The following is a 23,095-nucleotide window of genomic DNA, read 5'->3' on the forward strand; positions in this document are numbered from 1 at the left end:
ATACTATCTGGTTGTTCTGATTAAGATGAAATCACAGGTTGTTAAAATAATCCAGAGATTTCTTGTCTTTGCAGTGAGAATCATGCATAAACATTAACTATCTTTGCCTAACCTTTTAGTTCATTTAGCTTAATTCATTTTCAGATCTCTGTGTTAAAGAGAAACTCTTAAATTTATTTCCTTAATTGGAAAAAATGTGAAGTAACATTATCAGAAATTAACTTCTATGCTAAAATCATGATTACACATTCAGAACCAAAAAAGTGACCTATGTGTATGAAAACTACAAAAAAGACACACTGTAAGAGAATGTAACTTTTTGTTTCATAATAAGTTACTGCATTTATTTGCACTTAGAGTCATTAAAGGACAGAAGGCTGATAAACTGAGATACTTTTGCCACACACTCACAAAATGCTCCCCAAAATGATGTCAGAAGCTGACAACAGAAGCCATTGCAATCACAAGCCATAAAATTTTATTATACAAAGTGACTACGTATGGACACAAATAACTGTTATTACAGTGGTTTATCAAGATCCAAACCATTTAGATCATCTATATCTTAAAAGTTTTTTAATTAGTAACTCTTTTCAGCTTAACTGCATTATAGTTATCACAGGCTCATCTTAAATTCACACAGATTCAAAGGTACCAGGTATATTCCATTGTCCAACAATAATTTATTTTGAGACAAATATTTCAGAAATTGTTTGAGAATCAGAAATCAACTTCCTAGATTTGTCTGGTCACTCAGCAGCCTATTTCTACTCACACTTCTCCTCCCTTCCTCTCTTTGTCCAAATATAATATTTTTCCGTAGTTAGAAAGAAGAGAAAGTTACTTGAAGAGAAAGCCCTTTCAGTGAGGGAACAGATTTTTACAAAATAATAATAATTTGGACAGATTGTACTTCAGGAGATTCTTTTTTGTCATCCCTAAATGTGGCATGCTGCAATTCATGGGGTCACAAAAAGTCGGACTCAACTGAGCGACTGAACTGAACTGAATGTGGGAAAACCTTAGATCAGTAGGAAAAATAAGCATTTGATTAAAATGTTACAAGTAACAACAAGATCATAATACATCCAAAATTACCTTGTAATGTTTTACTGTCAGTTTACACTTATACCTACTATGAAATACAGGATCCCCTTTCCTACCCACAGCATTTCACTTAGTTAATATTGTCTGTTAATCACAGCTTCTTGTTTGCCTTTTTTTTTTTTCCTTTTATTTCAGGATCCATCTTTCCTCCTACTCCATTGAACTTCTATTCCTAGCATACTGACCTTCATTCTCTCTCCTTCCATGTATTATAGTAGAAGCTTCCTAACTGGTTTTTCTTATTCTAAGCATCACACACCAGTAGGATGAAACTTTTGTGATATTAATAATGATGCTTCTGTACTCACATAACATCATAAACTCCTCAAGAATTGGTATCACCCAGTTCAGTTCAGTTACTCAGTCATGTCTGACTCTTTGCGACCCCGTAGACTGCAGCATGCCAGGCTTGTATCACCCAGTCCTCTGAAATGTGTATTCTTGCCTCTCTATTATGGGGTTAGACCTACCTATCTAGTCTCATCTTTGCTTGTCCCTGTATGAATTTTAACCTTCAATTAAAATGAACTTTTATTTGTACCCAAATAAAAGCAAACTTTTATTTGATTCTGCTTCTTTATTCAAGATGTTTACTCAACTGGAAAATGTGTTCTCTATTAACCTCAGCTATTGACATATTATATTCTCAAACTCCCATTTCTAAGCGCATATTCTCCAAGAAACTGTCTCAGAGTTACCCTCCCTCCCTTAGATTGTATAACTCATCTTCTGATGATATGACAATTTTCCTAAGGAAAGTTAATTTTTATATTCCCTCTTGTACCTCATTACCTTTTACATAGGAAGTGCTGCATAAATATTTGAATTAAGTTAGGTTATTTTCAAAATGAAAACACAAACCTGACCTTATATTGACTAGAGCAGTGTGGTCAATAGCGTCTGGAAACAACATTTTGGAAATTTTGTTAGAAGGTTGGGAATGGACTTTACTATGGTAAAGTAAAAGTAAAGTAAATGGACTTTACTATGGTAAAGTTTACTATGCTTTGTCAAGGGCTCTCCAGCCGCAAAAACAATGATGACCAATAGAAACAATAACAAGTAAGTCTGGACTTTGTTGGGTATGACAAAGGGAGTTACATAAATTTGATGATGTAAAGAAAAATAGATTGGTCAGAAATTATTTTCAAAATGTTATTCTTGGGACAAATGCTAAATCATTAATGGTCTATGGAACCCTTTCTCTTAAACTCTAGCACTAAGACCAATGAAATATTGTAATTACAAATGTGATATCTTGCTGAATTTTTCAAGAGTGAAAATAGGCACTGGTATAAAACTTTGGAGACTTCCCAGGTGGTTCAGTGGTAAAGAACCTGCCTGCCATTGCAGGAGACACAAGGGGCACAGTTATGGTCCCTGAATCAGACAGATCTCCTGGAGGAAGAAATGACAACCAGTTCCAGTATTCTTGCCTGAAAAATCTCATGGACAGAGGAGCCTGGTGGGCTACAGTTGATGGGGTCATAAAGCATCAGACACAATGAATGACTGAGCAACAAAAAAATAAACCGATGATTTTATACAGGTGTTTATTTATTTATTATGCATTTATTCAGTTATTGGTAATCACTTTAAATTTTAAACTCAAACATATCATCTGATCTAAATCTCTTGCATAATCAAAGTACAAGATGCTTTTCTTCACAACACACTTGACTTGAAATACAATTTCACATCTTACAGTTATGGGCCCTTGATGTGGGAGCTCTGTCAATCATTTTTAATTTTGAATCCTTGGAAAGGATGTAGCTCTCAATATGGGTCTTGTTATTAAGCTGAAATTTAAGATAATTTTATGATTAAATTTACTATCAGAATATGGGAACACACTAAAGGGGGAAAAAACCGTGGGGGTTGTTTCTATATTTACCCACATTTATTGTGAAAAGTGAAATGTTAGTCACTCAGTCGTGTCTGACTCTGTGACCCCATCAACCGTAGGCCACCAGCTTCCTATGTCCATGGAATACTCCAGGCAAGAATACTGAAGTGGGTTCAGTATATTTCAGTATACTGAGATACTGAAGCTATTCCCTTATCCAGGGGGTCTACCCAACCCCTGCCTGCAATGAGGAATGAACCTGAGTCTACCTCATTGCAGGCAGATTCTTAACCATCTAAGCCACCTGCTGCTGCTGCTGCTAAGTTGCTTCAGTCGCGTCCAACTCTGTGCGACCCCATAGACGGCAGCCCACCAGGCTCCGCCATCCCTGGGATTCTCCTGGCAAGAATACTGGAGTGCGTTGCCATTTCCTTCTCCCCATATTTATTGTACTTTAACCTAAAGTTAATAAGTTTTAAAAACTCCTTAATGAAATCTATATCTTTAAAATATAATGTATCCCATGAATTGTCTAATTTCTGCTTACATTAACATCTTCTATGTAGCTAGATTTACTCTTGAATTATGCTCTTTCCCTACTGAATTCTCAGAAAATCTAAGTTCTTTATTTTTTTCAGAAATTACTTGAAATTTTAGGAGTTTTATTTCAATTAAGTCTATGCAATTCAAAAATAGATAAAATATTTTCATGCACTCATAAATCCAAGGGAATAAAATCATGCTAGTCACGATTTTCCTTTTCAATACTTCTAGATCCTGGTAACATATTTAGAGGATAGTGCTATGTGAATTAACACTTCTCCAAATTATTTTAAGTCCCTCTGGTCCAATTATCCTTTCTCTATCTATATCTTTTCTTTTTGGTGTATGTTATTTGGTGTATATTTAAACAGTCAGAAAACACAAGTACCAGTGAATCCAATAAAATCAAGATGTAACTCACCTGGAGAAAGAGGAGGAATTTTTTTTTAAGAATTCTTTCTTAAGATAATAAAACTAATACTTGAAAGAAGAGAGAAACAGGGATTAGACTGCATTTCCTTTTAAAGTAAGATCTATTTGATTTCTTGTAAAAATAATCTAATTGCATCTTCTTTTCACTCTCATTTTTAGAAAGAATAAAATTTGTACACACTTCCTCTTCTGATCTGCATGTTTAAATAGGACTGTTCAGAATACCACTGGCTTTGAAAACAAATCACATGTCTTAATGGTATATACAATGAATGTACGTAGGAAAACATCTGTCATATTTTTATCTAACTTTTATCATATTTTATTTTCTCTTATTCACAATGTGAAATTGTCAATAGTAAAGTTGAGTTAATGCAACACAGTGAGAAAAGCAAAGTTATTCAAATTAATTTTTAAGAATTTTGAAGTATGGTCATGCTCAGATAGACTTGAAAGAATACCAGAATTAAAACTGCCCCATGATAATGAGCAGGCTGGAGCTTAAAACATGGAAATACCCATGATACATTTTAGTGAAATGATTTATTCTTCATTGATACTTCATTTTTCATTTATCTTTAAATGAATGTTTACTTTAAGAATATCCGTCAATATGCAATGTTATAAAAATGAAAGCATAAGCACTTTGTAAGTGAATATATACATGGCCAAAGTTTAATTTGGCTCTCCATTCAAAAAAAGCAGTGTCGGTGGATATTTGGGCAATATCACTTAATTCATTATTACTTTTCCCCAAGATTTATAAGCAAAGTGAAAAAATTCAGATGTAGGTTGTTGATACAAAATGAAATATACTAGACTGAAAAAACCCCTATATATTCTAAAAACCTAAGTAATACCATGCCAGAGCATATTCATGTATTTACTAACCACGTAGTGTCAAGTGCACAAGGGACAGCTTCCTCCACATACCATAAGATGGGTCAGGACCATAAAACTCTTTGTCCTGATAGTTGCTGTTGACAGTGGAAACAATTTTTAAAGGCTACCCTCAAGATCACCCTGGTGATTCTCCAAATGATTAGGTGATGGTGAATGAATAGGGAGTTCTTATAAATAATTGATATGCCAAACTAGTTATAGGAATATAATAATTAAAGCCTGAGTTTAACTCGCCTCTTAACAAAACAGACATTTGGAAACTATTAACCAACAGGCTCTAAACTATAGTAAGATTATTTTTGTTCCTGTCTCTCAGAATCGAGAGTTCCATACACTCATTTTCATTAGAGGTACCTCTAACAGAATTTCACCTTTAATATAATTTCTGCACCTGCTCACATTTTCTAAAAAAGAGAATGTCATTACAATTTATAACAAACTCATAAACCTGACCAAGTTGAAATTTAGGAACTGGAAAAGACAATATGCAATACAGGCCTGAAACTGTGTTTCCAGAATATTACTGGTCTGAAAAATGTTAATAGCATGTACTTAAGACAATATCCTCAAATTGAATTTCAAATCAATTCGCTGGATAATATTCTTTAGCCACATGAGTAAATACAAGCCCTGTTCCTCAATGTTTGTTGTTGTTGTTAATTTAAGGAAAATAACACTTTTGTAGAAGGTTAAGAAAAAGTCAATTAATTTTAAGCTTGATAGATCTAAACATTTCAGTATTATTCTCTTTGTTCTTCATAAATGCTATGAAACAGAAAAAATGGTTAAATGTAATATTTTTCATTTCTTTTCACCTTGTATTTAAGTGTCTTTGATAGTTTCCATCCTAGTTTATAAGCCACCAAACCTAAATATTTCATCAGGAAATGAACTAGATTAAAGGTAAGCTAAAAACTGGCTTTTTCTTCTTTAAAAAATAAAAAATTTTAAATTAATGTGTTTGGAGGAGTAAAGCTTCTTAGAAATCAACCCAATGAAATCATGGTTTAATGTTTTCAACTAGTTCTATTCCAAACAAAGCATAAAAAGAAAAAGAAAAAAAAATCAACAATATTTTCTAGGCAAAAACAGATTACATAGTATTAGGCATTAGATTAGGCTACAGTTACAAACAATTGGTTAAATTTAAATAAAATCTTTAATAAATTATTCCATCTTTAAAATATGAATCACAGAACTCATAAATTCAAACTCCTAACAGGATATATGCAAAAATTAAAAAAAAATAAAGTACAAATATACAATACTATTTTAATAGGCTGAATTTTGCAATAATCTATTTTATATAAAGTACATTTAACTGAAAGCTGCTATTTTATTTACCTATGAAAGCCATAAAACAGGTAAAATAACTATTCACATTTAAACCATTGGTTTCTCTGCATTTTGAATTCAAACTTCATGCAATATTGAAGGACAGTAGACGATGTTGGATTTAGTCAGACTTCTTTTTCATTTTTCCTAGTAAGTAGGATTTATAAGTAAAGATAGCCAACCCAATAAACCAGATTGAACAGGGCAAAAGCTGTTGGGAAAAATATTCGAGAATAGGAATCAATTTTGGCAATGCGTATGTGTATCCTCCCTTCCCTCCATGATCCTGTTCTGCAGTCTTCAAAGCAACAGAAGAAGCTGGCACAATCTTTGCCCTCCAAACACTGGTAGCCATAATCATCTTCTCCTTGTGGCAGAGAAAGGCTATTCATTGGAATCAGAGTGGATCCAGGATGGAGTCCAGAGGACATCTGAGTAAGATAATAAATGAATGTTGAGGAGAAAATAGCATAAAAAAGATCAATTTGTCCCCGCAAGGCAAACTCTAGGAGTGATATGCAGTAAAAAAAAAAAAAAAAAATTGCATTTTTCAAAAATCAAACAAATATTCAATCCTAACATCTTTTTTTAGGCTATAATTTACTTTGTAGTATGCTGCTGCTGCTAAGTCACTTCAGTTGTGTCTGACTCTGTGTGGCCCCATAGATGCAGCCCACCAGGCTCCCCTATCCCTGGGATTCTCCAGGCAAGAACACTGGAGTGGGTTGCCATTTCCTTCTCCAATGCATGAAAGTGAAAAGTGAAAGGGAAGTTGCTCAGTCGTGTCTGACTCTTTGCAAGCCCATGGACTGCAGCCTACCAGGCTCCGCCGTCCATGGGATTTTCCAGGCAAGAGTACTATACAAATATTATTTTATATTCCAAAGATTTTGAAGGAAAAAGACACTAAAAACTGAAATATATTTTTTTACCTTTAAAAAGATGATCTACTAAATTATTGTTGACCATGAATCTAATTCTAAAATGAGGATAAACTATATTTTCTATGATATTTTACAGTAAAACATTTACAATACTATAAACATCAGTTGGCTTGCTGTGGTTATATTCTGTATTATATTTTAGTCATAATGAGAACAAATAATAAAGATTGACAAGTTTGTATTAATTTTCTTATCACTTAATACCTAAATAGTATATGTTCCAATGTTAATCAGAGTGAAAGTGGTTAAAATACAAGATTGTTAATATATGATTTTGTAAAGCAGAAAATTTTAAGACGGTGTAAATGAATAAAAAATATTTGAGGTCTGGAGTTGTGGATAAGTATGAAGCTTTGTGTTTGGGAGAAAGAACATGTAGGAGTTAAAAACTCAGCTTGGAAACAACTGATATTCAAAATTTTGCTCATTCTACCAAAATTTGTCTCATTCCAGTCCTCCCCATAGCTGGGGAAGAATTACATTAATGAACGCTTAAATAAAATGGCAAGTAAATTATGAATGAAAATTGCCATCTTTAGTAACCCTTATTCTTCAGGACATCCACATATTTCAGGGGTTATTTTAGATGTGAATCTCACAATATAATATAATCAATGGTTTTATTTTGTAAACACTGAATACAATGCTGAAATTATAATAATTGTTTTATCATGATTTTAAATTCTAATGAAAATATTTATAAAAGTTTTTCATCCTAAATTCTGAAATAAATCTCAAAACTATCAAAATTAAACACTGTATGAGAAAGATTTAGAAAATCAAGCACAAAAATGAGAATTTAAAAACATTTGGACATATATTCAAACCCACTTTATTTCTAAAATAAACAGAGAATCTGAACCAATAAATATTAAACATTCAGTAGACGCAAAAAGCAAATAATCCCAGTTAATGATGTTTTAAAAAGATAAATCCATCACACAAGGTATACTATCCATATTAGAAACAAATTGTGCAGCTCAAAGATAAATAATGCCCTAAAAGTAAATATAAGTGTGACTGAACCTGTGCACACATATCATGAAAAACAGAGGCAACATATTACTATATGTTAACGATGATCTTCTGAGACTGATACTCGGGTTTACTAGACTAGATTCCTCAATTTTAGTGGAGCACTAACACGTACAAAATTGAGATAAATTTGTATTAATTTTCTTATCACTTGATACTTAAATAGCATATGCTCCAATGTTAATCAGAGTGAAAAATATAAGATTCTTAGTATGCAATTTCAAGGCTATAAGACATAAAACACATTCCCTTTATCACTCAGAACTGCCATAAATGGAGACAGTGTGTTTGTTGGAAGATATCAATTTTGTATGAGAAGGTTGATCAAACATAAAAGTGCACAAAAATGGAGGAAAACTTGCAAATGTTTCACGTAAAATATGAACCAATCCCTGGTGGCCAAAATCATGGAGAACATCTATTGCAGGGACACTTTAGATTGATGGTTTTCTACTTTCCTGCTATCTCCCTCAAAATGCCACTAACCATAAACTGAAACTATACTTCATTGAATGATGAACGTGACTTGAAGTGAATTTTGTATGTGCTAAGAAAAATAATTAAAGAATTGATATAGTATCAGTAAAATAAAATATTTGTGATATACAAATTTGTAATCTGGAACCACTGAAATATGAATTGGAAAAATATAAACATTACAAACTTTATTTATCTGAAGTACAACTACATAGCCTACCTTATAATGTCTTAAATAAAGATCCTGATGTCCACCCAAAATAACAAACATTGAGAAAATAAAATAGATCTGTTTAAATAATATAAAGAAAACAACAATCAAATAGAATTTTCTTCTACTTCAAATGATGTAGTTTTGAGAATATACCATCTTTTTGTTATTTCAAAAAAATCACTAAGAATATAGCTAAACTTAACATTTTGAGAAATCAATTCCATTCTATTAAAGACACATATGTATCTGGTTATATACTAAATACTCTATTACTTATAGTTTAATCATATAGTTAATATACAAAATATACTTTAAGCACCAAGGCCAATACTTACTACTCAGATCATATACTACTACCATTAATAATATTCAGTATTAGCAATTAACAGACATTGTAGACATTATTAGGTCATGTTATTGATATTATAAAATATTGACTAGTATCACTACTATTAATTTTTCATCAAAAAGTTATACATGAGTATACTTAGTTAATTATCAGTCAAAATTTCAAATATTATGAAACTATATTAGCATTAAAATAGATATGAGGTAGATTTTTGTCATTCTAAGTTATCAATCTTGGTACTTCAAGAATATAGAAGTTAATGTAAATAATTATCAGAGGAAAGTAAAAAAATAGAAAGTTAAAAAAACAAATAAACCTAATTCTGAGGGTTGGGACCAAGGCTGATAAGCAGAGAATTGTATTTTCACTTGTACATTTATACATTGTTTGATTTGTTCATTTGTTTCAATCATACACAAGTAAGCTTCTTACTGTATTTCAGATTTCACCAATATCAAATAATCATTCCTGGGAGCTTTGCAAATACCATTAAAGAAAAGAAAGTTTATAATTGGTGAAACTGTGTATTGATACAGCTTTTCATTATTTTTGTGCTCTAAAAGATAGAGGATTGCTTATTCATAAAGATACGATATGTATTAGCTGAAGAATGGGGTGTGGGTTGGGTACTGTGGCCAAAACAAATACACACACACAAAAATACCTTTCACACTGTATTTCCACTCATATTCTAGTTACATTCTCAGTAATATATTATATCTTGAACTTTTGCAGTAGTCTTTATCTCCTTGCTTCTTTTGTAATTCAAAAGTATTCCATGCTACTTATAATTGTCTTTCAAAAATATAGAAACAAATATGCCATCTTTGAAAACATTCATAGTTCATCAGTACTGACTGGGCAAAATCTGAATTTCTTAACATTTTGATGGAAACTTCAACATCTTGGCAATAAACAACTTTTCTATCCTCAACTTGGCTTAATTTCCTACCTATGATTCCTATTTTTAAACCAGCATTGTCCAGAAGTTTCTACTAGTTACATGTGGCTATTAAGCACTTGAAATGTGACTACTGCTACTAAGATTTAAATGTTACATTTTTGGTTGATTTTAGTTAATTTAAATCAACCTAGCTAGTGGTTATTGCATTAGACAAACAGCTTGAGAAATACACCAGTCTACTTTTTATTCTTACATGTAAACCTCAACCTGGATTACATGGTTCCTTCTCTCAAATGTTCTTGCTAATTTGTTTTCCTGAAAACTGCAATTTATTCTTCAGAGAACTACTCCAATGATGTCATGCTTCCTATGTCGTTTTCTCTATCAAATTCCCACTTGGAAGAATTAGTTTACATACATTTTAAATAAATTATTTACAGTGGAATGAGAGAAGCCCACCCACTGCACTGTCACTCACAATGGCATAGCCTCTACTCAACACTATGTGCTTGTTCGTGTTTCACAAACTATATTACATAATGTCTCAAGACTCCTTCTGTGCATGGGACAGCCCACTTAGTTCAGACTCTGTGGTAACTATCTCTATTTCATTGAAAACATCTTCAAACATGCTTAACTTATATCTGTCATAGGAAATCTTTTGGGGCTGAAAAGGTATTTGAAACCAGTTATCTAACTTCTCCTTCCTTATAGTGCCTTTGTTTACTTTTGATTTTTACATTGGACTGTTATTTGTACTGTATTTCTTATCTTCTGTTTATACTTCTAATTCATTTTCCCACAACTAGATTTGCAGAGCCCTGAAAGCAGAGAACACATTCTGTCATTATTCTTTTCATAGTGTCTTGTCCATTCTTAGTCACTCAGTCGTGTCCAACTCTATGCAACTCCATGGACTGTAGCCCACAAGGCTTCTCTGTCCATGGAATTCTCCAGGCAAGAATACTGAAGTGGGTAACCAACCATTCCCTTCTCCAGAGGATCTTCCTGACCCAGGGATCTAACTTGGGTTGCCTGCACAGCAGCGAAATTCTTACTTCAGAGCCACTAGGGAAGCCCATCTTGTCCACTGTTGGTGAAATAAACTTCAAACATTTAACATTTCCACCAACTGAGAGATTACAAATAAGAAGGTTCCATCCTCAAACGGCTATGCTGCTGCTGCTGCTAAGTGGCTTCAGTCATGACCGACTCTGTGTGACCCCATAGACAGCAGCCCACCAGGTTCCCCCGTCCCTGGAATTCTCCAGGCAAGAACACTGGACTGGACTGTCATTTCCTTCCCAGGCTCCTAATATAGGTATAAAATAGTTTTCTGGTATTTTTAATCATCAAATGGCTGAATATTTGAGTTTTAAAATGAACGACTCTTTATTTGGATTATTACTATTGCTTTTCTGATATCTTTACCTCTTTCATAGGGGATCTTGAGTTTAAAATTCCATATATTTAGTATACTAGATTTAACTGAAAATAGATATTGATACAAACATACCTGAATCATATTCTCAGTGAATAGAAATAAAATCCTATTAATATATATTCAGTTCAGATGCTCAGTCCTGTATGACTCTTTGTGACTCCAGGGACTATAGCAGGCCAGGCTTCCCTACCATCCCCAGCTCCTAGACCTTGCTCAAACTCGTTTATCCAGTGATGCCATCCAACCATCTCATCCTTTGTTGTCCCCTTCTCCTCCTGCTTCCAATTTTTCTCAGCATCAGGGTCTTTTCAAATGAGTCAGTTCTTTGCATCAGGTGGCCAAAGGATTGGAGTTTCAGCTTCAACAGTCCTTTCAAAAAATATTCAGGACTGATTTCCTCTAGGAGTAACTGGTTGGATCTCTTTTCAGTCCAAGGGACTCTCAAGAGTCAACACAATAGTTACAAAGCATCAATTCTCTGGTGCTCAGCTTTCTTTATAGTCCAGCTCTCCCATCCATACATGACTACTGGAAAAACCATAGCATTGACTAGACAGACCTTTGTCAGCAGAGTAATGTATCTGCTTTTTAATATGCTGTCTAGGTTCGTCATAGATTTTCTTCCATGAGCAAGTGTCTTTTAATTTCACGGCTGCAGTCACCATCTGCAGTGATTATGCCCCAAAAAATAAAGTCTCCCACGGTTTCCATTGTTTCCCCATCTATTTGCCATGGAATGATGAGACTGGATGTCATGATCTTAGTTTTTTGAGTGTTGAGTTTTAAGCCAGCTTTTTCACTCCCCTGTTTCACCAAGAGGCTCTTTAGTTCCTCTTCACTTTCTGACCTAAGGATGGTGTCATTAGCCTATCTGAGATTATTGATATTTCTTCAGTGATCTTGATTCCTGCTTGTTTTTCATCCAGCCCAGCATTTTGTTTTTATTCTTACTTGATATATTTTTTTAACTTTTTATTTTTACTTTATTTTACTTTACAATACTGTATTGGTTTTGCCATACATTGACATGAATCTACCACGGGTGTACACGCGATCCCAAACATGAACCCCCCTCTCACTTCCCTCCCCACAACATCCCTCTGGGTCATCCCCGTGCACCAGCCCCAAGCATGCTGTATCCTGCATTGGACATAGACTGGTGATTCAATTCTTACATGATAGTATACATGTTTCAATGCCATTCTCCCAAATCATCCCACCCTCCCCCTCTCCCTCTGAGTCCAAAAGTCAGCTCTACACATCTGTGTCTTTTTTGCTGTCTTGCATACAGGGTTATCATTGCCATCTTTCTAAATTTCATATATATGTGTTGGTATACTGTATTGGTGTTTTTCTTTCTGGCTTACTTCACTCTGTATAATCGGCTCCAGTTTCATCCATCTCATCAGAACTGATTCAAATGTATTCTTTTTAATGGCTGCGTAATACTCCATTGTGTATATGTACCACAGCTTTCTTATCCAATCAGCCCAGCATTTTGCATGATGTATTCCGCATATAAGTTAAATAAGAAGGGTGACAATATACAACCTTGATGTACTCCTTTCCTGATTTGGAACCAGTCTGTGGTTCCGTGTCCAGTTCTAACTGTTGCTTCTTGACCTGCATACAGATTTCTCAGGAGGCAGTTCAGGTGGTCTGGTACTCCTATCTCTTTAAGAATTTTCCAGTTTGTTGTGATGGACACAGTCAAAGGCTTTGGTATAGTCAATAAAGCAAAAGTAGATGTTTCTTTGGAATTCTCTTGCTTTTTCAATGACCCAATGGATGTTGGCAATTTGATCTCTGGTTCCTCTGACTTTTCTAAAATCAGCTTGAACATCTGGAAGTTGGGTTCATGTACTGTTGAAGCCTGGCTTGGAGAATTTTGAGCGCTAGTTTGCTAGCAAGTGAGATGAGTGCAATCATGCAGTAGTTTGAACATTCTTTGGCATTGCCCTTCTTTGGGACTGGAATGAAAACTGATCTTTTCCAGTCTTGCGGTCACTGCTGAGTTTTCCAAATTTGTTGGCATATTGAGTGCAGCACTTTCAGAGCATCATCTTTTAGGATTTGAAATAGCTCAACTGGAATTCCATCATATCCACTAGCTTTGTTCATAGTGATGCTTCCCAAAGCCCATTTGACTTTGCATTCCAGGATGTCTGGCTCTAGGTGAGTGATCACACCATCGTGCTTATCTGGGTCTTGAAGATCTTTTTTGAGTAATTCTCCTGTGTATTCTTGTCACCTCTTCTTAATATCTTCTTCTTCTGTTAGGTACATGCCATTTCTGTCCTTTATTGAACCCATCTTTGCATGAAATGTTCCCTTGGTAGCTCTAATTTTCTTGAAGAGATCTCTAGTCTTTCCCATTCTATTGTTTTCCTCTATTTCTTTGCGTTGATTATTAAGAAAGGCTTTCTAATCTCTCCTCGCTATTCTCTGGAACTCTGCATTCAAATGGGTATATCTTTCCTTTTTTCCTTTTCCTTTAGCGTCTCTTCTTTTCTCAGCTATGGTAATAAAGACCAAGTCAAAATGGCACTGACATTCACAATAAAAAGATAAAGAAGAAAAAAATAAAGAAATACAGACATAAGAAAATGATAGAAGGACAAAAGGAAGGATGAAATGATAGGAGGAAGGAAGGAAGGTGGGGGATGCAGTAAGAGAAACAGAGAAGAGGTCCATTGTATAATACCACATGGAGAATAATGCAGAAAACATTTTTATTAAATTTTATTTTTCTTAGAGTGGTCATTGAAGCTAAAAATCTATTGTGTTCAAGTATCATCTCTTTCTCCTGGAAGAGGGCATGGCAACCCACTCCAGTATTCTTGCCTGGAGAGTCCATGGACAGAGGAGCCTGGACAGCTACAGTCCATAGGGTTGCAAAGAGTCGGACACAACTGAAGCAACCTAGTACTTATGCATGCATCATCTCTTCTGAAGTAAAATAAATTTAACTTCTCAGGGATTCTCAGCTAAGCAGTCAAAGAGATCTCAAGAACACCCTTAGGTATCATTTAAATAGACATATTGACCTTTCAATGACTCCAGGCAAAATCTTTGGTCCTGGCCCATTGCCATAAATAATTTGGTGAAGGAAAGAAAATGCTTGGTTTTAAACTATTCACAATTTGGGGCCTATAAAATAAAGTAGAGTGTTGGCAGAACAGAGACATAGAGAATGAGAAAGGAAGATAAACTCACAAACTACTGAAACAAGTGTAAAGGGAATGTGCTGCAAGATTTCTGGGTCTAGGCTTGCATTTGATTCTCCTGGCTGGAACAGAAGAAAAACACAGATTCCACAAAGCCCTTAAATAGAACATTTTGAGACAACAGCAAACAGAGCTATCTATTCTTCATAAGAGTGTGTTCTGATTTACCTGATTAGCGAGACCATATGGTTGAACACTGAACTAGGCCAGGAGTCAGCTTTGATTAGTGATCCAGTTTTTCACTTAAAGAGTCAGTTAGTATTGAAAGAGCTAATGAAGCATGTAACTGAACAGAAAGAAGATACTATAGAGTTTTATTTTAGATAGCTCTAAATATATTTCTTCTCTAGGTAGTCAATTAAATGTTTAATTTAACTTTTCAATATTTATAATTTAGTGCTTTTAAGCACTCATTTATTTTTTATTCCTTACTTTTTCAACTTTAGTATTTTGCTTCTAGGGCTTGGTGATATATTGTAAATATTAAACATATAGACAATTTTTTTCTTAAATAGCTATTCCAGAACAGTACCTAGAACCTGGGTGTCCTTAATAAATATTTGATGAATGAACAATTATATGAACATCATAATTTTAAAGCTTGCACTCCAGTGTGTCAGCTTCCTGAGTGAGGCATCTGGTAAGGTGGTTGAGAGCACATGACCTGGAGTCAAACTGATTATCTGTAGTCCTACAATAGCCTTAGACAATATTAGTATCTATATCACATATTCTTAGAATGAAATTCTAGAATCCATGTGAGACTGTACATTGTTATTCTATAATGTCAATTATTTTTATTTTAAACATTCTCATTCACAATGTTCAGAAATAAAATTGTCAAGGTAGTAACTGAACATAGCTGTGGATGAGTAAATGATGAAATGGAAAATCCAGAGAGGATGCTTGGCTTGGAGTAAAGGAAGAAAGTAGAAAACCTGTGTTTTTCATTACTTAAAAAAATAGCAAATGGGTATTAAACTTGAAATCATTGCCTCCTGATGCTTTGTCCATTCAGAGACCACACTAAATCTTATTAATAAGCTAAAATGACATCAACTTGAGAGAATCACAGGCTAATTCTACCACGTAAATCTGAAACATGTACCACCAACAATGTTTTCTTCTTCCTTGGAATATTGTGGAAATCTGGAAGCAAATACATAAGGCTTTGGTCCTTGGAGTACAACATAATATAATTTTAAAGTATGGCAAAATTATATAAACAAACTGATGAAAAATGAGGGACAGGAGAAAAATCATTATATCCTAGAACTTACAAATTTAGCACATAACCTGAAAAATCCCATGCTTCGTTATGTATCTGCTATGGTAGGTTTGGGCTTCCCAGGTGTTGCTAGTGGTAAAGAACCCATCCACCAAAGCATGAGACACAAGAGACTTGAGTTCAATCCCTGGGTCAGGAAGATACCCTGGAGGAAGATCCCCACTCCAGTATTCTTGCCTGGAGAATCCTATGGACAGAGGAGCCTGGCTGGCTATAGTCCATAGGGTTGCAAAGGGGCAGACATCACTGAAGCAACTTAGCACACACGCACGTATGGTAAGTTTACAAGCTTGCCACTCATGCATAATTGTTTTATATAGTTTTCAAGTATATTGTTATTATGGAACAAATCTTCTTGGAGAACATTTAGTGAAATTAGCAATGAAGTGTCTTATTTTTCAGAGTCTTTTAAGAACAGACAACATAAAGGAAGGGTTACAAGCTTGACCTCTGGCACCAAAAACAACCTGGGTTTGAGTCTTGGATTCCTCACTTTCTAAGGTTGTCCTTGTGCAAAGTATTTAGTAGGTGCCTATGAGCATAAATGAAATCATGCATGTAAAATAGAGGAGTTCTTGGTATACTCAGTAAAAGTTAAGTATTACTTTAAGGTTGTTATAATGCCATTATAAAAAGAAATTATAGTTAGTCATCCAATACTGAAGTATTTTAGAGTCAGTAGAATTAATTCTAATTTACCAACCTGATGTTTTATAAGTTAAGGTAGACATATGCCTAGGAAGGGGGAGTAAGAGAGTACAACTGTATCGGTACAAAAGCCAAACAGATATCTTTTCTATGACATAGAAAGCTGCATCTTTCAAACACAGTTGAATACCAACATTAAAGAGGGATATTAATCTCTAAAAATTAGGTTGGTGGGACAACCATATTAGAAATTAAAATCCTATCACAAAAATAGATTCAAACAGAGAGCTTAAATGAGGAGTTTTCTAGGGCAAAGAATTTACTACTTAAGGAAAACTTCACAGCATAATAACCACTCTTTGCAGAGGTGATTCAAAAGTACTTTCTAGGGAAAAAATATAAGTATACTTCTGGTAGTGGGGAATATTAGGTACTCAGTTTCATTTTATTATTTTTTATCTTTTGTCAGGGTACCTCTAGCATTTACATCAGTCTAAGAAAATATAACATGAGAACTCAAAAGAGTATCTCCAACAGTAAGTTGTTTATAGATATATATAGATATATAGATATATAGATATATAGATATATAGATATATATTTTAACATACCGAGGTCTTGATTTTTGGCTTTTTTTCTCTAGAAGTCTTCACTTTTTTGTTGCTGGTAAAATAATGCAAGGTGCCATACTCCATCAAAGCTGCAAAAACAAAAATGAAACAAACAGAAACAAAGAGATCCATCGCAGTCACGTAAGAAACCTTAGGTAAGGACTTCCTGGCAATTGTACTCAGAGTTGTCATAGTCAGCACTGTGGTGATACCTGTGGAGGGAGGGAAGAAAAATAGATCATGACAATGATCTTAGACCATCTTTATTCTTCCATTTGATATGGCAATATTGTTTGCATAAATAAACCATGGAAACAAAAGAATATGCTTATTCATGATTTACAGGGGAAAAAAATCTGGTAACCATAGCTACATTGTGTTCAGTGTGTTCTCTGTATAACTTTTAATCATGTAAATTCTCTGGACTGCAAGTAGGTAACTCCCCATACCTGTCCTTGCCTTCTTCCAGAATAAGAGATTATTCAATTTTTAGCTGGCCTGTGCCTGCCTGGAAGTACACATTTCTTTGCCAGCTTCCTTTAGCTATGTGTGGCCACAGGCTGAACTGTAGCCAAGAAGAATCAAGTCAAGGGTGTAAACAAAGACCAAAAGATGTCCTTAGACATTAGAGAGATAGGAAATGCCTTTCTTTTCCTTTTTCTCAATTGATTTCTGCTGGAATATGATGGCCAGACCATCAGAAGCCACATTAGATCCCTGTCTAATTTAATCTACAGTGATTTAAGGTTTCCTGTCACATGCAGTTAAAATTAATCCAAACTGCCATAACATTTTTATAACTTGTATTAAACCTATTTTTTAGTCTCAGTAAAGAATACAGGCAAATGATATCAAGAGACTCTTTTTAAACGACAAGAGTAAATCATATTTTGAAGAACTCAACATATAAAATGAGGATGTCCCCCTGGACCCAAGCCCTGTGTATGGATCCCTGAGGCTGTCTATTTCTCTTTATCCATGGCCTTCTTGTGGTTCTCACCACTGCTCATTTTAGTCCCCCTTACAGATGCACAGGCTCTAGCTCTTCTTATCTAAACTACCTCAATTCTCATTCTTTGTCTCATGAAACAGAGCACCATTAGTGGAATTGTTTTCTCTCTAAGAAGTATTAATATAATACCAGATGAATCTTAATTTGGCCAGCTATTTACAGACTGGCATTATCTGAGTTGAAAAAAATAGCACCTCTTTTGTATGATGAAGTTAATAGCCAACTTTTCCCTTCATGTCTACATTAAAATACACCTTAAAAATAATTTCTTTCATATGCCCATCTTTTTATTTTTGTTATCACTTAGGATTGAAAAAAATTAAGGTGGATACAATTATGATGGATTGGAAGTTATGGAGATAAGCTCAAATTCTGACACTCTCACCTATTAATTCTGTGACCTCAGGGAAGTTTCTTAACTCATCTGTGTCCCTCAGCTAAAAAATTGACACAGAAATGTAATATATTTTGTTTAATATATTTATAAAAAATGTACTTAACTTCACTTGGGTTTAAAGTAGATGTAAAATCTTTCTTCCCTTCTACTACTAAGATTTTAAATCTATAATTTCCCCCTCTAAGCAAGGCTTTAGCTACATTTTACAAATATTTATATGCTAATTTCTTACTAAAATTCAATTTGAAATGTTTTCTAATTTCCCTTATTTAACTTAGGGGTTATCTAAAAGATCATTTTTAAAAATTCCAAATAAATGAGGCAATTATTAACCTATGAAAAGTTTTATTAATTTTCATTTACTTTCATTTTGTTCAGAAAATATATTCTGGAAAATTTTAGGCTTTTGAATGTTGTTGATACCTTGGTTAATGTTTTGTATGCGTTTGAATATGCTGTATATTCTGTAGTTAGGTACAGTATTTTATAAATATCAATCAGGTAAAGTAGGTTGATAATTTCATTTAAATTTTATACATCTTAATTGATTTTTCCATGTAGTTATTCTGTAAATGAAAAAGAAAGGGTATTAAAATGTCCAATTGTTATTGTAGATTTTCTATATTTCTCTCATTTTTCCTGACAGTTTTTGCTTCAATTATTTTTAACCCAAAATTATAATTAAAGGATTTTCATATAGTAAGTGTGAAATAATCTCAGTGACTACCACTCTTCTCTCTTCCTTGCTTAGCACATTATTTTTTGTAATTTATTAAATCATAACATTCTTATGGTCAAAGGTAGATTTCCCAAGGTACCCTTGCTTCCATTATTATGTCTCATTTAAAGTAGATTGATTTCATTATCAGTGATAAAATTAAATTTCACTTGACTAAAATACTATTACATATCTATTTCATGAAGTAAGGAAAACTATAGTAGAACTTAGCTTCTAGACATTTACCTATTTTATTTAGTATTTATTATCACAGAGTTTAGCTTAAAAATAATATGGTGGATTTCCTATTAAAATATCTCTGAGTTCATAAGAAAACATTTAGAACACCAGATAAATATCCAACAGAGACTTCATTAGGTCTCTGACACCTCAGAGAGGACTAGTCTGACTCCACAAGATAACACAGCAAATGAGTATCGACCCATATACCTTGTGATTCTCTAGCCATTTACTTTTATTTTTCTTTATAGCTGTTATTACTCACTGACATTTTATTATATGCTTTATACATGTGTACATCACCTGTATACCCCACTAAAACATAAATGTTTCCTGTTTTAACATGAACATTAGCACTTTATAACATATGTTCACTGTTAACACTGCAGCACCTAGAACACTACGTATTTCACATAAAGCAGTTTAAAAATTTTGTTAAAATGCAATGTTGAATAAATGAGCTGAGGAAATTGTCATTCAGTGACATATATATGCATGTATGCATATATAATTTTTAAAATATCCTTGCTCCTCCAACTACACAGGATCCACAATTTTAAGAGATATCTTCTAAGTAGACTTGACTATGGCTTATGTTTATAGTTGATACCATAACATTATAAAATATGAATTCATGGAAAAATACAATTCCACAATTGTCTATTCTCTTTGACATTATGGCATAGGCTTTTGGCTTTGTAGAAACCTAAAGGTATAAAAAAATCCATCCAAATTATCTTTGGGAAAATAATGTTTAAAAACAACATATAATATTTACCTATTGTAAATAGGTAAATACTCAGTTGTTGTTGTTTAGCTACTGTCATGTCCCAACTCTTTGTGATCCTGTGGACTATAGCCCAACAGGATCCTCTGTCCATGGGATTTTCCAGGCAAGAAAACTTAGAGTATCATACAAAAAGAATCTAAAGTAATTTATTTACCTTGTAACACAAAATAATTTGAAATAATTACAGAAACAACATTCAGATATGAATTTATTATCCCCAGCTGCATCCATACCTCTCTTTAGACTCTCTGGGAGTTGCAGTTCCAAGTACAGAACTAGGTACTTCCTGTTTTATCTTCCTACTTTTATGTGATTTGAATTTTACAAATTTTTTTTACTATTTACTAAATGGAGTTATTTACCAGCTACAATAGAACCATAGGAAAATCTCTTTATTTTTGAAAATAGAAACTGTGCCAACTTTTTTTATGTTTTTAAGACACGCTTGTCAGTAGTGAGATTCATGTACTATACTGATGTGGGGAAGTAATCAATTAATCAATAATTTATCTTTGTATATCTATATTATAAGAGTTTAGGTTATCATTTTCTTTTAAATAAATGTATAGTAATTAGGCACATTTTCTTATGCCTAATTACTGATTACACTGATTATTACAACAGAATGCCAGTGAAAGAAAGGAAAAGTTTCTTTTATCAAGTACGAACTACAAATTACCCTTTTAATCAATGTTATTATATAGGCAATTCTCAAAAGTTCACAGAATAATAACACATTTTATAGATAACAGAAGCCCAGAAACTTCTTGTCCCTGTCCTTTGGAACAGATGAATATTCATTAGTACCATTGTAAGAGCAGGGGATTTCAAAGCCTTCTAACTACACGCTAGTCAATAAACACTGCCTATTAGTGATTCAGCTAAAAAATAAAGTCCTGATAAAAAGTATTGACAATACTGACCACATTTAAGATGTTTGGATTCTGTATGATTTTCATGCATTAATTCTATTTAGCCCCTATCCTTCCCTTGACCTCCATTAAAAACATTTCTGAGATTTCCATCTCTTTACAATTCTATTTCCCACTTGTTTACATATATTCACTTCAACATCACACTGCACTAGAGTATCTGTCCATTTTTGTCTGTAGTTAGAGGAATATTTCTAATATATTAAACTATAAACTTTTAGCATATTAAAAGTTGCATGACACTATAGCATAAGATTACATCATACCCAATGATGTTCTTGCAGGTACTGCATCTTTATTGATCCAAAAAGATACCCAAGAAAGTACAACTGTCAGAATACATGGAATGTACGTCTGAATAGTGAAATATCCCATTCGTCTGCTCAAGTCAAAGAAAATTGTCATGATAATATAGTCCCCTGGAAGAAAAAAAAATATTTTAGCTATAAAATACAAATAAGTATAGGATTTCAAGCCATAGATTTAAATACAAATGCCACTTGATGCTAGCATTAGTCATTGATTTGCGTTCCTTTCTTACCAGAGATTGTGTGAGAGATTTCAGTTGTGTTCCGTAAACCTACAAATGCAAACTGATATAATCTCCAGTATTTAGGATCAGCCACTTCTACAGAAGGCTTTTTCCACTTATATTCAATTTCATTTTTAGGGTATCCATCTAGGTAAAAATTAAAATTAAAAATATACATATTAGCAGATCCAAATCCGTTACTGTTGCAATACCAACATTATTAAAAGACAAATGTTTGGAAATTCTTTCTCACTTTTACATGTTAATATAGAAAAATACTGTATAAAATTGGTGAGTATAGTATAAAGATAATCCTAATGATTAAATAATGATAGTCCATGCTAATTACATTTAAATCAAGAAATAAAATCTTGCTAGCATTTAAGAAAAACCATGCATCCACTCCAATAACGTATTTCCCTGTTCAGCCAGAGGTAACCACTGACCTGATTTATATAATAATCCTCCCCTTATGATTTTGGTTATATATGTTTTTGATAAGCAGTTCTGAAAAATATAGTTTAGGTTCTTTTTGAACTCTGCTTGATTTTTGCCATGCTGGATGTATTATTTTATATCTTATTTATTTTAATATAGTATTTATAACCATCATTTATGCTATTTTATGTAGCAGTAGTAAATTTGTTCTGTTGTAAAGATGCGCCAAAATTATTCATCCATTTTACTGTGTCCACACCTGTAATCTTTCCTGTTGGCTATTACTAACACTGCAGTTTACAATATTATTGTACATGTCTCACAAAACACATATATGCAAAAGTCTCTCTGGTATAAATACTTAGATATGAAATAGCTGGGTTGGGGATTACGTATACTTCCCACTTTATGAAATAGTGCCAATCTCTTTTCCATAGAGAATATATTAACCTCATCTCTCATCAGGCAGAGTTTGAAAATGCATGTTGATCCATGTTTTCATTAAAGTTTATGTGGACAGGCTTCTTTATTTTCACTGTAGAGTGTTTTATTTTTTTTCCTGAATATGAATAAAATCTAGAACAAATTTCACATGCTTATTAAATTTTTGAGTTTATCCTTTGGATCATTGCTCATTCAATTGTCCATTATTTTACTGGGTTTTTTTTTGTTTGTTTGTTTTTTCCCTATCTTTTCTTGGTCTGAATTCTTATATATGTTCTGGATACT

General features: G+C 33.4%; 1 protein-coding gene across 1 annotated transcript in view; it reads right to left on the reverse strand.

Moving 5' to 3' along the window:
• Positions 1 to 316: 316 nt before the first annotated feature.
• GABRG1 (gamma-aminobutyric acid type A receptor subunit gamma1) overlaps positions 317 to 23,095 on the reverse strand; it is a 90,272-nt gene continuing 67,493 nt past the window's right edge. Inside the window, exons 6-9 of the mRNA XM_004009804.6 lie at positions 21,938 to 22,075; positions 21,663 to 21,815; positions 17,308 to 17,519; positions 317 to 6,597 (exon numbers count right to left, since the gene is read on the reverse strand). Of these exons, the coding sequence (XP_004009853.1) occupies positions 6,328 to 6,597; positions 17,308 to 17,519; positions 21,663 to 21,815; positions 21,938 to 22,075 (773 nt within the window). The 3' untranslated portion in view covers positions 317 to 6,327. The remainder of the gene's footprint in view (positions 6,598 to 17,307; positions 17,520 to 21,662; positions 21,816 to 21,937; positions 22,076 to 23,095) is intronic.

The sequence above is a fragment of the Ovis aries genome, chromosome 6 (genome assembly GCF_016772045.2).
Source record: "Ovis aries strain OAR_USU_Benz2616 breed Rambouillet chromosome 6, ARS-UI_Ramb_v3.0, whole genome shotgun sequence".
Classification (NCBI taxonomy): Eukaryota; Metazoa; Chordata; class Mammalia; order Artiodactyla; family Bovidae; genus Ovis; species Ovis aries.